General features: G+C 47.4%; 1 protein-coding gene across 1 annotated transcript in view; it reads left to right on the top strand.

The window, feature by feature from the left end:
* nlgn2a (neuroligin 2a) overlaps nucleotides 1-16380 on the top strand; it is a 104121-nt gene that overhangs the window by 43890 nt on the left and 43851 nt on the right. Inside the window, exons 3-4 of the mRNA XM_036547928.1 lie at nucleotides 4272-4325; nucleotides 16102-16251. Coding sequence (XP_036403821.1) covers nucleotides 4272-4325; nucleotides 16102-16251 — 204 coding nt within the window. The remainder of the gene's footprint in view (nucleotides 1-4271; nucleotides 4326-16101; nucleotides 16252-16380) is intronic.

Here is a 16380-nt window from a genome sequence, read left to right as displayed (position 1 = left end):
AGGAGAGGAGGAGCCGAAGAGGCAAGGGGAGAGGTGAAGGGAAGGGAAGGATGAGAGTTCAGGAAAAAAAGGGGAGGGAAAGGGAGGTGGAGAGGAGAGGAGGTAATGGTGGTGTTATCCTGACTTCATCTTCAAATGAGCGTCAGAAAGAGAAGAACACACAGGAGTTGGATCGTTTTCGGCGAGTGAAAGGACGACGAAGTCGCCAGACACCACCTGAGCCGTGTCCGTGCTCGGTTCTCGGAGAAGGAAGTTGCCGTGCCGCCACGGACACAAACCCGTGAGCGTCGCACGGAAACACACGCCACGCCAGCAGGAAAACGCAGATTTAAGGCATAATCTGGCCGATTAAAAAGACACGTTTTGTGTGCTTTAATAGGATTAAGGCACCGTTTCTGAAAGACTGGGAGGAAATATTGTCCCCCAGAACGGGGTAGATTACACACTGAACCTGCGAGATTAGCGCTGCGTCTGTCAGCAGAAGAGGAGCCCAACAGGCCAAGAATTACGCTCCTTACACGCATTCAGAGTGACACACATTATATCTACCTAACTCAGTCATCCTGATTCTCACCGCTTCTAAAAATCGCTTTAACCTTCATGCCTTGTGATGGGCACAATTCTGTAAATGTCATGTCAACCCTTTTCTTTCCTACGTCTCCATTCAAAGACGAGCCTGCTTCCACATCTCACACCTCTCTGTTCAAACACCAATGTCTGTATCTCTCCCTCTCCCTCTCACCCCCCCCCCCCCCCCCCCCAAAACAGCACACCTCAAAAGCAGATCGATAGCACGGCAGAATAACTAGAAATATGGAGTCAGAGCGCAAACGGGCTCTAAGCTCTGAGGTTTAAACCTCGGCACGTCTTGCTGGTCAGAGCGACATTGGTGTCAGCAGTGGGATGCAGCGTTTCTCTCGCAGGGTTGAAACTTTTAAATGCATCCTGATGATGAGGTGATCACCAGATTGGCCATATTTCCCCCCACACATATTAAAGGAGGGGTTTTGTGGCAATGCCCCTGGAGGCACTATTGTATATATATATGTACATAAAGTACACATGGCACAACGTCAATACAACATCAATGCAACATCAGTGCAACACAAGGTGAGCCGTTGCGGCCTTCTGCTGACAAATCCAGCTCTTTGGAGTGGGTGGCAGACTCACGCTGGGATGAGGGGGGGTTTGGGGGAGTGCTGGAGTGAAGAGGCTCCTCTGAGCATCACTCCCTGGCAGTGGGTGGCACGTTTGAGTCATAAAAATAAACCCTGAACCCACTAACAGACTGACACACACACACATGCACACACGCTCACATACACTTCAACCATTTATTCACTAACCCACAGAAAATCACTCACTCTGTCTCTCTCTCTCTCTCTCTCACACACACACACACACACACATGCACACACGCTCACACATACTTCAACCATTTATTCACTAACCCACAGAAAATCACTCACTCTGTCTCACTTTCTCTCACACACACACACACATGCACACACGCTCACACACACTTCAACCATTTACTCACTAACCCACAGAAAATCACTCACTCTGTCTCTCTTTCTCTCTCACACACACACACACACACACACACACACACACATACACACATGCACACACGCTCACACACACTTCAACTATTTACTCACTAACCCACAGAAAATCACTTACTCTGTCTCTCTCTCACATACCACACACACACTCACGTGCACACACGCACATGCACAAATGCACACACACATGCACACGCTCACACACACTTCAACCATTTACTCACCCACAGAAAATCACTCACTCTGTCTCTCTCTCTCTCTCACACAAACACACACACACATACATACACACATGCATATTGATAAACAATAAACGACAGAATACAAATGCTTTTACACGGTGCACACACACACAAACACACACACACACACACACACACACATACAAAATCACCCACGCTCACACAGGCACACTCGTACATACAGAGAGAAACCCATGCACACACAAACACACTCCTTCTCCCCCTCTCTCTCTCCTGTGAGTGGACGCTCTGCTGACAGACTCTGGCTGCGAGACGGCCTGCTGTGATTGGCTGGGGAGAGGGAAGAAGCGGTGCTGAAATAAACGAGGTTGCGTAACGAGGTTCAAAGTGAGCTGCACTTAGCAAACCTGCCTCCCCTCTCAGAGGGGGGAGAGAGACGAGAGGAAGAAGGAGAGTGCGGAGACGAGGACGAAGTGCAGGGAAGAAGGGAGGAAGAAACAGGATGAGAGACAGAGGCAGGGGGTGGATTTTTGATGTTGAAAGATGATTTTTTTAGGTGTGCTATTTGTTATAATCAATTTTAATCAGAATTGCCCCATCAGTGTAGGGAAAAAAGAACCTTGATGGTAAAATCAGTTATATTCAGCCCCTAAATGACACATAGTCAGTGCCATTTTGCTGTGTTTCTTTTCTAGCTGACAAATGTCACCTGCTCCATTGGAAACAGACAGCTCTGTCACAACATGCAGGCTTTAATGGGAGTGAAAACAAAGAAACATTTCGGTGGGTGATCACAGATAGAGAATGATTAGACAGGCATGTTGGGTGTGGAGCAGAGCTTGTTTTGAAGTGGAGTAGGAAGGTGAGCAACAGGAAGCGGCCCCCCCACCACTCGCCGTGTGCTTACGGAGAGAGCGCCGGCTGTTTCCCAGGTAACTGTCAGACCCCCGAAATCCTTACTTTGCAAAACCCAGCAAAATCGGGCATTCGCTGCACTCATTTACATATGTCATACAGCAGTCGCCTCTTAAAACAAAATATCACGTCTATCGGAATTCAATATTGTTATTTTTTCACACTTATATGTTTTCTAATACTTAACACCTTACTTTTGATATCACAGGTTGATGTTTATTATTGACATTTTGTCACATTTTTATGTTTTCCAATACTTAACACCCTGTATCTGAAATTAAAAATTGGAGCGATATCCACACACCTGTCTCTTTATTCGTCTAAAAGGCTGAGACGTCAGCTGGGAAGCAGCAGTATGATCTGTAACCCTGTGGCCCCTCCCACAATCTAACCACACCCACTCCACATCCCAGCCACACCCCCTCTAAATATCTACCAGCATCTGCCAGTCCCCATGTCCTGGCCCCCTCTGACCTTCCGCCACACTCCCCCCGGTGAACAGTTCGCCCTCGCTAGGTTGGATTGTCGGAGCACAGAGTGGGCGGGGCCTTGTTTGCCACTCTCATCCTCACGCCCGCTAATCCCGGCAGATGGCAGCTGTAGTTAGCAGAACTTCCTTCTCTGATCGCTGCTTTGCATTTCGTGAGATTAGTTCCTCAACAGCAAACTTCCGGAGATCAAAGGGCTCTGAATACGATTGCGTTTCTCCCTCTCTCTCTCCCAGTCAACATCAGATTACTGAGGCCTACCCCCACCCCCCGTCCCCACTGCATCTACACCCCTAACTGTGGCCCACACAAAAGTCACACTGTTGAAAGTGCGGTAGGATTGCTGTAGGATGTTTACCCTGTCGATGATGCTCGCATGGATTTAACCACAGCGCACATGCGGGACATGCAGCCATTGTCACATGCTTAAGTGATTAACATGCTTTTTGTCATTCCAGGTGCCTTTGTGTGTCACGGTAGGGCTGGTTGGTGGAGGGGATTTGACCCAGATAAAGCACACATCCCACAACTACACTCTGAAAGACGGAAGTGCATGTTTTATGTGGCACCATCATCACTGGGGTGGGGGGCAAAGTTCAACTTTGTCAGCATCCCCCTCCCCTCCGCAAAAATTCATGCGGTGGGGGGGTGGGGTTAGGGGTGGGGGGCAGGTGGAGGGGGGGGCTGTTTTTCCAGCCATGCGCAGTAAGTCAGCGTACACTCACACACTCTGCCTCCTCTTTGCCCGAGCCCCACAGAGCACCTGGAGTTTGGGGAATAATCAGTGAGAAAGGAGAATGACAGCAGGTTCCCATGGGTAAAATAAAAATATACACAGCAGGTCCTCACTCACCAGGTTCTCTTGTCTTGCAAAGAGTTTCTGTCTTTCTTGTAAAGAATCTGTGTTTGTAATGCGTTTTTCGTTTTGTTTTTTGGTTTTGAAAGTTTTGTCTCTTTTTAAATGAGAAAGATACCCTCTTGCTGATGTGTCTTTTTTTGCTCCTTCTTCTTTTCTTTTTTTGATTTTTTATTTTTTTGCCACAGTAATCTTTTTGAATTTTCTCTTCTCTCTTTTTCCTCCCTTTTTTTCTGAACCCTAGGTCCGCTCACAAAAAAACACGATGAATCTTCGATGAACAGGCCGAGAGACGAAGGTATTTTTGTTGCATGTTTTTCCTTTTTTCTTGTTTTTTTCATTCTTTTTTGGGGGATAGAGAAAGCTCAAATACAGCAACAAACTGATTAAATATAACTCTATATATACAGAGATGTGTCTATGTGTGTGTATATGCAGAGTAAAAAGCCTTTTTTAAAAAAACAGCATTGTGAAAGAGCTGTTGGAGGACGATAAAGCTGTAGAAACGTTGCTTAGAAATGACAAAGGCTGTAATGTGTGAAACCAAGGCAGAATATTATTCCAAGGTAACACACAGAGCAAGATTGGCAGAACGTTGCTTTAGCAATTTTTCGCAACAGCATAACGCTGCTGCAAAATTACAGAAACACTACAGGGATGTTGGACGGTAATGTTATGCACCAGGTTGTAGTTGCAAGCCCTTTACGGTCCAGAAAGAAGAAATCTATGAGCTTGATCTGCTCCATGTCCCTCAACCCATAGTCCTCATCCAGCGTAACTAAAGTGAAGGTAAAGCAGGAGGTTTTATTGGTGTTACAGTAGTGTTGTGAAATTCAGTATTGGGCTAGAATCAGTTTCAGGGGGTGAAATATAGGGTTTTTTACCAATGTCAGCTTTGTGGAGGGAAAGAGTCAACCCCCTCGGTCAGTGCCTTCAGGCAGGGAAACGCGTTTGGGAAACAGGAACACGCTAGATACACGCACATACGCACATGTGTGTATGTATACCTTTTTTACTGCGGTGCTTCGGTGCTTTGTTGAACTGACTGGTCCTTTTGAATAATCTTGCCTTTTCTTTGCTGTGACTTTTTTGGACTCATTTCTTGAGAAAGTGGATGTTGATATTGTGCTTATTTTTTTAAATGCTTCTCTTGTGTTTCGCAAAAAAAAAAAAAAAAAAAAACAAGTCTTTTTTGGTGTTTTTAGATTTGGTATTTTTGGAATGGGGAAGGAACTGGGGGGGGGGGGGGCTGGGTCGATTTTTTTGTGCAGCTTATGAAATATTTTCCACTTTTCCCTGGCACAAACACACAGACACGGTCCCTTAGTTTCAGTGCTAGTGTATGGTGTTATGGGCCATATTCTGGGGTAGGCAGGGGGCTGAGGGGATAGCAGCATTACCCACATCTCTTTTCAAGTACTAATTCATTCCTCTTATTAATGGGTTTCATCTGCTCATTTAAACACATCCAGCCCTGAAATCGGGCTGCTTCATCACGCACTCAGAGGTGTGCAGGGGTGATTGGGGTGCAAGAGGCTCTTCTCTGCTTTATTGTAAGAGAAAGTGGGTGGGTCTGATTGTCTCCCTCATCAGTGCCATTTTAAAGACCGCAATTTGCTCAATCTGCTTTTACTCAGAATTCGATACTTAACGTGAACACAATAGAAATATCAGGAAAATACGCTTGAGTGATTTAAAACAGACAGGAAAGTATGCTTGTGTGAGTTAGAACAGGCCTAAAAAAGTACAAAAACACAAGAGTTTGATGATGAAGGTCAAAGGGGAGACCTTTGGGCAGAAGGAGTAGAATGGATGATTCTTGAAATATGCTTTGATCCATTGCAAAAATAACAAGTATCATCAGTATGGATTTCATTTAGAAAACGTGGACCTTGTTCCTGGCAGTTTGCAATGCTCAGTGCAGTTCTGACCGCCAGCTCTAATCTGCGTTTTTAAGGCAGGGGCCTCTTCCTCTGTCTGCTTGCATTCCTGATTGAGTTCTTTCTTTAGGAAGGTGACATTTAAGACACAATTAAGGCAGAGCCGAATCGCGAGTGAAGAGCTAATATGAAGCCGGCGTAATATCGGCAGCGTGGAGAGAATGGCATTTACACCACCGCTGCCGCGCTGGAAGGAGGGCTGCAGACGGCTGCGACTGCTTCAGTGGCTCACGCTACGGACGCAGCAGTGTGGTTTAAACACCGCCCAGCGTGCGCCGAGGACGACCAGCTCCCTGTCTCTCCCCGAACGCGACCGACTCGTCTGAGAAGGTTTATCATACGCTCCCTTAAAAAAAAAAAAAAAAAAAAACGAGAAGATCGCAGACAAACGAGTGTGATCCGTAGTGTAGATCCATACGTTTACAGTTCAGTTGTTCAGCAGACGCTCTTATTCAGAGCGACTGAGAAAAACATGTACAGGAAGGTTAGGCTAAGAGCAGAGCTGATGCTAAATCAAGTGCCACAATCCGATAGTAGGAGTCATTACACAATGTGTCATATTATGTTAAGTGCTGTAGTAGGTGCCAAAGCACACATTCCGTCTCCGCTGCCTCCTCCACCTCTTCAGCTTGCCGTGGGTGATGTGAGCCACATTGCACGGCTGTGTATAACAGGGACAGTGTTTGATATTTTAGGCAGTTGAGTTTGATGAGGTTAGTGGTAGGTGTGTTAAACAGCTGAGAGTGGTACGAGGTGTGTGAATACTGGGACTGCCAGGCCTTCGCACTCATCTTTGGCAGTCAAAAGGGCAGTTATGGGAATCACACACAATCTGATATAATGCCAATGTTTTTTTTTTTATTATTATTAAAACACTCAGTTTATAACAATTGACCAACTCAATTTGTCAGTGTACAGTCATGCATAATACATCATGACTATGCACCAAGATGTTAAAAATGTCAACATGGAAAGTATGAATGAATATATGTGTTTGTGTGTGTGTTTATGTTTAACAAAACTGTAGCTTTCCAAAGCCATTGTACATAGCTACACACAGGGTGCAAGAAATGAATGAAAATGACAAGCGACAACAAAAATGAATGCATTTTTAAGCACATAAGTGCCCTATTCATCACAATTTATGCAAGTGACAGGCTTCCGCTCTCTTCTTGTAAATACACCACACATGTATCTTGGAACATTTTTCGCTGAAATCTTTTGTTCCATTTTGTTTGAGATGCTGCTACCTGAGATTCTCCCCTTGAATAATGCTCTCCAAACGTTTCTCTCCCGTTTCCCAACGCAAAAGGAATGGATTTCATTGGCTCAGTCTGACGAGCGCAGCTAAAAAAAGAGAAGATATCACTGGCTAGGTGTTGACGAGCGTGGCTTGTGTCAGCACTTTATAAAATCCAAACATCAATGAAAAAAATGAAACATCAGCGATTAAACATATGATTATTCCAAACAGAAAGGATTGACAGGCAGCAGGTCCGGAGCAATTCAAAGCACAGTAATTGCAGACTAGAAAGCAGCCAGATAAAGTGAATGGGGCAGGATCCTCTTGCTCTGACAGACAGGCTCTTTATAGACTTCAGAACAAAGCAGGTGATGGATGACAGGTGCTCTGCTCGGGAAAATCGACCAAAAAAGTCATTGACCAAATAAGGAATGCTGTTTCACAAAAAGAAAGAAAAAAGTGCTGAGATTTAACAGACAGCTATCATCTAAAGTTGTGGTTAGGGTTGCATGCACATGCAACATCTAGCAACAGTCAAGAATGGGTAACCATATCTTTCTTAGTTTGATTACCTGAGATTTTACAAGTAAGTGCTGTTAAATCGACAGCTTTAGCAGTTTTGCTGTTTAGCAGTTGAGCTTTCTGAGGTTGGAATGCGGTGCACTGAACACAAAGCTAAACTGTCAGGCATTACCGCTTAAACACTGTGTCCTGTTTAAGCACGGGATGCTTTTACTCGTGTCAGAGTTGTCTGACTCCCTGGGCCCTGAGGGACACAGGGAGGACAGGCAACGTCAGCACGCCGTAGCAGAGCTGCAGATAAACAGCCCATCACTGAGAACCGGGCGAATCCGCGATCCTCCCCTGCTCCACGATGCTGACAGCCGACGCGTTCCAGCGCGGGGAGACATGCCGGGGCACAGAGGAGCGAGGGACGGCCCGTCCGCCGTGCCCGTCCGCCGTGCCCGTCCGCCATGCCCGTCCGCCGTGCCCGTCCGCTGCGCCCATCAGCGCCCACCTCCCGCAAAGCCCCGCCCGCCTCTCCGGTGCCCGCGGCGGGCTGTCAGGCGCCCACCCGCCTGAGCAGAGAGGTCCCCGTGGGGCGCGCTGGGTGGGCGGTGCGGCGGAAGGCTCCGGAAAGGGCCTCAGACATTCACACACGTGTGTGGGCAGAGAAGGCGACTTTTTTTCTGAATGGATGGAATGAAAGAAAGTGAATGAATCTGCTCCTCGTGAGGAAAGCAATCGAAACTGTTCCTGTTAAAACGAAAGGAAGCCGAGGATTAAGCACAAGGCGAATAGTCCAGCACCAGTGAACCAATCCTGGTGTCTGATGTCAGAGTGTATCAAGTTCAAAAACAAATGAATCTAAGCCAACAAAAAGGGAGGAGACATGATGACCCTGACCTTTATTCTTATGGAGGCCTTGAAACCAGAGGAAACCTGAGGGACCTATTTAGCAGCTGGAATTTACATAAAGTGGCGTGTACACACACTCAGAGCAGCACACAGAGGGGCATGGATGTATTCTACAAGGTTTCAGATGGAGTTAATTGGTTGCAGAGAAGGCAGCAGTATCAGAACCAGAGAAGACAGCAATATCAGAACCAGAGAAGACAGCAATATCAGAACCAGAGAAGAGAGCAGTGTCAGAACCAGAGAAGACAGCAGTATCAGAACCAGAGAAGAGAGCAGTGTCAGAACCAGAGAAGACAGCAGTATCAGAACCAGAGAAGAGAGCAGTGTCAGAACCAGAGAAGACAGCAGTGTCAGAGCCAGAGAAGACAGCAGTATCAGAACCAGAGAAGAGAGCAGTGTCAGAAGCAGAGAAGACAGCAGTATCAGAACCAGAGAAGAGAGCAGTGTCAGAACCAGAGAAGAGAGCAGTACCAGAACCAAATGAGACAGCAGCATCAGAACCACCATCAGTCCCTCTCTTCCTCTCACGCACACCCAAACAGATCTTGTAGGATTTAAACCATTTTTAGAGAGGATTGTGGAGCGAGAGGAAGGGGGTTAAGCGTGTTCTAAGAGTCGAGCTCATGAAATGAGAGCCCGTATCTGTGGCCGCAGGCAGGGGCTGGATCCAAAGGTCTTCAATGGGTTTAATTAAGCTCTTGGGTATTCAAGGTCACATTAGGACGTTAGGGTGGGGGTGGGGGTGGGGGTGGGTGCGTTACAGGAGCTCTGAAGGGAATGCAGTGGAATACAGTGAGCAGCAGGGGACTCAGGACCTGATCCGTTTCCTCTCCATCACTAAAGACCCAGACATACAGGAGGAGCAGGAGGAAGAAGGGGTGGATTCACAGAAAATGAAAAGAAAAAGACAATCCTAAGGAGGGGAAGAAAGAGCGAGGAAAGAGGATTGTAGAAAAGTAGATAAACTGTGAGTGTGTGTGTGTGTTTGTCTCCACCCATGTGTGTGTGTTTGTGTGTGTCTGTGCGGCCATGTGTGTGTGTATGTGTGCGTGAATGTGAGTTTGTGTGTGCATGTGTGTGTGTGTGTGTGTGTGTGTGTGTGTGTGTGTGTGTGTGTGTGAGGAGAGGATGCTGTTTGTTTTGATTTTTAAAGCCACTCAATATCTCTTAATTGCCTCGGTTTAAATACATCTGAAAAAAATTAAAACGAGCTTAATCCAAGTGTTCTATTTTTGAACAGGGGAGAAAACAGAAAAGGAAGAATTTGAAAACGACAGGAATGTGGGAATGTGGAAGGGAGGGGGGAAGAGAGGAGCGAGTGACACTGAAAAGATGAAAGAGAGAAAGAGGGGAATGCTTGGAGCTTTGAGAGAGCGGGGGGTGGGGGGGCAGAGAGACGGGGGGAGAGAGAGAGAGGGAGAGAGAGCGGGAGGAGGGAGAGAGAGAAAGAGTGCAGGGAAAATAATGAAAATAAAGACAAATGGTGTCTGAAATTCTGTCCTCTGAATCCTGAGAGTGAGGTGGAGAACCAGGCCTCACAACAGGGCAGTGCGGAGATGAAGGGGGTGTGGGGTGCAGGCCAAGAGGAGATGAGAGAGAGGGAGTGAAGAGGCTGAGGCGAAAAAAAAAAAAAAACAAGAGGAGGGAAAGCGAGAGGAAGAGACGCAGAATGGCGCTCTTGTTTTGGAGATGTTATGAAGCAGTCAAGATAGTGAGGTCTTTGTTGGGGGAGAGGGGAGTGCGTGATAGCTTCTCCCCGTCTCCTTCCCCTCTCTCCCCCCTCTCTCTGTTTTCTCTCTCTCTCTTTTGTGCGATTCTCCCTTTTCTGTATCGAAATAACCTAGAAAAAGAGAGCTCTACATTGTCACATGATAATTATGGAAATACACCAGCACTCTGGATGCAGGCCATGACAGCGCAGGCCTGCACGTCTCATGTTAAAAAGAGCAGTCTGTGCTTTTTGCTGGTTTTTTTTTTTCGGGGGGGATAATTCCTCTCTTTTTCCAGAGCTTAGTTCTTAATTTCCTTGTCGTCTCTGCTGCTACGACCCCACAATGGCGTTACACTATGACATTTCCTCCAGACAGAGAGAGCGTAGAGATATATAGGCGTTCTCTCTTTTTGGGAACAACAAGCCTGCTTAAAACACGCCTTTCACTGCAGCCAGGAAAACTGGAATTTTAATATAAATATCATCCAATGCTTTTCTGGATCCATCCTCACCCCCCCACCCCCCCACCACCACCACAAGCCACAGTCCCGAGCCCTCAGCCCGCGATCTATACTCGCTAATCTCGGCGCGGCTCGGTTGGCAGGCTACGCGCTCAGCGCTTCGCCACCGCGCATTTCATTAGGTGCCATTCATCAGCGGGCCCCTCCACGCCGGCCTTAAAGAGCGGTTTCATTAGCCCTCCTTATTCCCCGCGAGCAGCCGGATCGGGCCTCCGCATTGTACTCGCCCCGGCTCATTAATATTAATATTAACACCACGGGAGGAAGAAAAAAACAGCAGAGAAAACTTCATCACAAACAAAAAGAAGATTATTATTATGGATAATTCCGTAATTAGTCGAGTTTGAATCCAGTATCTGAAAAAAAAAAAACAACATGGCTGGCAGGTTACAGCCCCCATCACTCCCCCACACATACTCAAGGTGTATCTTACACTTAAGGTGAACACTCCTGGCCTGCTTTGCTGTTACGGCTGAAGCTACATCTCAACCCCCTCAACCCCCCCACCGCTCCTGCCTGGTCAGACCGTGTCTCTCCGTCCCCAGAGACCGCAGCTGCACAGTCCGGTTTCACGCGAACGTGACCGTGAGAACCACCTTGACCGTGACCGTAAGCGTGTGAGAGAGACGGTGTCAGGCGGGGGGGGGGGGGGGGGGGGGGGGGGGTGAGGGCAGCGTTTGGGAGAGGTGATGGGGAGGGGGCTGCTGTTGTTGTGTTGTTTCACAGTTTTTTAATTGGATGAAAGCAAACGGATGAAAAGGAGAAAGCGGTCCATCTCTGTGGCTAATTGATTTGTGATTAATTAGGGGAGACAGTCTGGATTGCTTCACTGAGGCCGTCCTGTTTCCCCCTGTCGGTGAAACGCACACGGAGACAAAGCGAAAAGTTTGTCGCTAATTACCCACGCTGTCTGCGCCGCTCAGAAGGATCGGCGGCAGCAGCGGGCTGTGAACGCCGAGGACGAGGCTTTCTCCGGGTCACTGAGAGCAGGACTCACGTTTGCTCCCTCCGCCCTCTCCCTCGCTTCACTTCCACTTCACTGTGCTTCATTCGGACACACTGCCAAAGAAAGACAAGGATACGGCAAATATGAACATAAATATAAAACGCACTACTCACACGTTCATAACACAACGAATAGATACGTTAAGCACTCAAGACATTCCTGTTTTTGATCCCTGTTTGCGGCTACACTCTCTGTCTCTCTCTTTGTCTCTCTGTCTCTCTGTTAATTTCAGTTAAATTCAAACTAGCTTTATTGGCATGGACACACAGATGTACAGCGTTGCCAAGGCAATTTCCACAGAAATATGTCAAAACGTCTTTTAATCTCCTAAAAACAACTGATTACTGAAACAGGAAAAAACAATGGATAGAAATAAATTTTAAAAAGAACAGGAAATATAAATTCCACATTTTTCAAGTTTCTGGGCAGATGCCTCCTGCCCACTGTCCCCCAGGCTGTGGCACTCAGATACATATTGTGCTGCCAAAACGCAATCGTTTTTCTCCCTGAGAAAAAAAAAAAAGGTAATTTCTCTTTGTCATTTAATCTCTTAAATGTTTGGATGTATAATTAAAAGTATGCAAAGTATAATTGTTCTATATCTCTTCTTCACTCTCTTTCTCTCCTCTCTCTCTCTCCTCTGTCTCTCCCTCTCTCTCTGTCTTTCTCTTTCCCTCTCCCTCTCTCTTTCTTTTCTGTGTCCTTGTGACTGGAGCCCCTCAGAGGTGAATGGATTGACCTGCATTTAATCCCCTGTCCTGTCTCCCAGTGATGGGGATGCAGGAACGGGGGAGGATGGGAGGTGGAATGAGAGGGAGCTGTTCTTTGTGGGTGCAGGGGAAAAGGGGACATCAAAGAGGGTGAGAGAGGGGGAACAGAGTCTGAGGGAGGGAGATGCTGAGGCTGTAAGTGTATAACATGGGAGACAGTGAGGCTATGAGATTTGGATGACAGAAACCCTGAGGCTGTTAGACTCAGATGCCAGAGGGTGTGAGATTTAGATGTAAAAGATGTTGAGGCTGTGCGACCTTGAAGAAAGTGTGTGTGTGCGCGTGTGTGTGTGTGTGTGGTGTGCTGTGTGGTGGTCAAGCGAGATGTAAAAAGTGGTTCAAGTGAGAAGTGGGGATGTGAGGATGAGTTGCAGATGTGAAATTGAGGTGTGTTTGGGTGTGAGATTGAGGTGGGTTTGGGTGTGAGATTGAGGTGGGTTTGGGTGTCAGATTGGGGTGTGTTTGGGTGTGAGATTGAGGTGTGTTTGGGTGTGAGGTTGAGGTGTGTTTGGGTGTGGGGTTGAGGTGTGTTTGGGTGTGAGATTGACGTGTGTTTGGGTGTGAGGTTGAGGTGTGTTTGGGTGTGAGGTTGAGGTGTGTTTGGGTGTGAGGCTGAGGTGTGTTTGGGTGTGAGATTGTGGTGTGTTTGGGTGTCAGATTGAGGTGGGTTTGGGTGTGAGGTTGAGGTGTGTTTGGGTGTGAGATTGAGGTGTGTTTGGGTGTCAGATTGAGGTGTGTTTGGGTGTGAGGTTGAGGTGGGTTTGGGTGTCAGATTGAGGTGTGTTTGGGTGTGAGGTTGAGGTGGGTTTGGGTGTCAGATTGAGGTGTGTTTGGGTGTGAGATTGAGGTGTGTTTGGGTGTGAGGTTGAGGTGGGTTTGGGTGTGAGGTTGAGGTGGGGATGTGGCAAGGAGGACGTCGCTCAAAATGCGTGAGTGGTATGTATTGCCATGGCAACAGGCAGTGAGGGTGAGTCAGTGTGATGGAATGGCTGGTGTGGCTTTGTTGAAGGGAGAGAGGAGAGAGAGGGGAGGGAAAAATGAAGCAGTTGCCATGGTGACGCAGCATCGCAGCTTCCTGTGCGTCTGTGTGTGCACGCCTGCATGTGTGTGTGTGTGTCTGAGCGTGTGTGCGTGTGTCTCTAATTGTCTGTGTGTGTCTAAGTGTGTGTGTGTGTGTGTGTTTGTGAGAGTGTGTGTGTGGATGTTAGTCGTATGTGTCTGCATGTGTCTGTGTGTGTGTATCTGAGTGTGTGTGTGTGGATGTTAGTCGTGTGTGTCTGAATGTGTGTGTGTGGATGTTAGCTGTGTGTGTGTGTATCTGAGTGTGTGTGTTTGTGTGTGTGTGTATGTGTGGGTGTGTGTTTGGCATGTGTAACGTGTGAAGAGGCCTTGCGGTGAATGTAGCAGGATTATTGGTGGTGTTTGTGCTGTGTCGCGGGGCCGGCGCAGAGGCAGAAAGCTGCTCTCTCCCTCTCTGACTCGCTCATCAGGGTGAACAGATGCTGGAGCTGTTATTTATGTTTCCGCTCTGGCAGACTTTCATATTAATTATCCACAGCCTCTGCACAGTGCAGACGCGCCGTCTAACTGGGCAGCAGCCTGTACACACCATCGGAGAGAGCGGACAGACCCAGCCCCCTGCGTCCCTCAGCAACCCCCCACACTCCCCCCAGGCCCAAAAGATACCTGTCCGTTAACGCTCAGGTGCACGGAGCTCCTGCAGACGATGACCTGTCTGCACTCCTGAGCCACCGCAGTAAAAACTAATGAGACCTCAGGTTGGATGCCCGCAGCCTCGATATTAGCTGTGTGCTTTGTGTGTGTGGTTTTTTTCATTACTTTACAGTGCTTAAGAAATATGTATTTCTTTGCTGAGACAAGCAGGGTGACTGTTTTGGAAAATAAACACACATAGAGGGGAGACATTTCCTCACCAGTCTTCCTTTAGATGTTTCCCTCTGGTCTCAGGAACTGAATGTACAGACTCAATCAGAAAAAACTGTCATTCATTTTACTGGACCTAAAATACATGAGTGGACCTGTTTGGTGTGAGAGACAGATAGACAGAGAGAGACAGAGAAGGAGACAGAGAGGGAGAGACACAGAGGGAGAGGGAGAGAGAAAGAGACAGACAGACAGAGAGAAAGAGAGAGAGTCAGAGACAGAGAGACGTATGTGTTTGTGACCTCCTCCTTCTGTGAAGGAGGTTTGCCTGCTGGTGGGAAGCACGGGGCTCAGAGAGCAGGAGATGACCGCGCTCGGGATCTCTCCGTCCAGGTCCTGGCAGAACACCGCGTCTGCTGTCTTTCCTTCCATCTGGGCTCATTGTTGGCTGACCGCTACTTGACTGATGATTTGGATTTGACATCTTTCAACAGCTTTCAGCTGCAAGTCATTTGTGGATAATGTATAGTGGGAGGGAGGGGGGGGGTATGTTTTTGCTGCTTAAAAGATAAAAACTTCTCTCTGCTTATTTTTGTCTTTTTGGGTCCTTAAGATTAGCAATATGGTGTCGATTACCATCATGATTACGGATTACAATCAACTAGTTATTCTATTCATTCATTTGATACAAGGTCTGACACAATTAGTAGGTAAACTAATGAGACTGCTGTCCTATATCTCTTGAAGCAGCACCTAAAAAATTAAAGATGCCGTGACTTTTATCTTTGTTGTAGCACAGATGCACCTCTGACTGCATGTCCTACTCTGTGAATCCATTACAGATACCTGTCAGTTCACATCAAAATCACCTCAGCATTCAGTCAAAAGCTCAATCAAAGCTGATTCATTGAGCCCAGTTGGATCTGAAAATCAGTACTCTCAATAAGAGGTCCAATAAGTCCCGGGACCAAGGCTCTGTGTGATTTGAGTTACACTTATAGCACTCTATATGATTTGCAGGTGTAGCTCTGTGTGTGAGCTGTATACGAATATGATGAATGCAATGATAATAAATGTAAGAGTGTGAACATTATGTGGTGAGTGGTGGGAAAGCAGCTACGTGAGATAGTGTTGTTTTATTCACTGGGTGGGGGGAAGGGTTTTTCAGTGTAGACAGCTGGATCAGTATAACAGTGTGAGTGAGAAGTGATCAGAGCACTGGGCACTAAAAGATTCACAACATTCCTCCATTGGACACTGAAAAATGACAGTACTGGGTACCACTGGTACTTTTTTAACAGTTTAGAAGGCTGTAGATGTAAAAAACACTTAAATCCCAGGGCTAGTGTGAGAAAACAGTTACACACCAGGGAGGACAGAGAGTTTCTGAAAGACACTGACTGACTTGCTGATTCTGTATTCTTCTCTTTTCTCTCTTGCATGCGTGTGTGTGTGTGCGTGCATGTGTGTGTCTGTGTGCGTGTGTGTGTGTGCGTGCATGTGCGTGTGTGTGTGCGTGTGTGTGTGTGCGTGCATGTGCGTGTGTGTGTGTCTGTGCGTGTGTGTGTGTGTCTGTGCAGATATCCGTGACCGCAGGAAGAAGCCGGTGATGCTGTTCATTCACGGAGGCTCCTATATGGAGGGTACAGGGAACATGTTCGACGCCAGCGTCCTGGCCGCCTACGGCAACGTCATCGTGGTCACCATGAACTACCGTCTGGGCGTGCTCGGTGAGTCCTGCGGCTTGCCTTATTCCTCCTGTCGTTCTCCGTGCCGGGCTCGCGAGGGGTCGGGGCAGGCACACCTGAAGGACCTGAGGAGGGCGGGGCAGGGGGGCAGTGTGATTGGTTGAGACCGCA

Source organism: Megalops cyprinoides, chromosome 16 (genome assembly GCF_013368585.1).
Source record: "Megalops cyprinoides isolate fMegCyp1 chromosome 16, fMegCyp1.pri, whole genome shotgun sequence".
Lineage (NCBI taxonomy): Eukaryota > Metazoa > Chordata > Actinopteri > Elopiformes > Megalopidae > Megalops > Megalops cyprinoides.
Note: the sequence above shows the minus strand (reverse complement) of the source record. Positions and strands in the feature narration are given on the sequence as shown.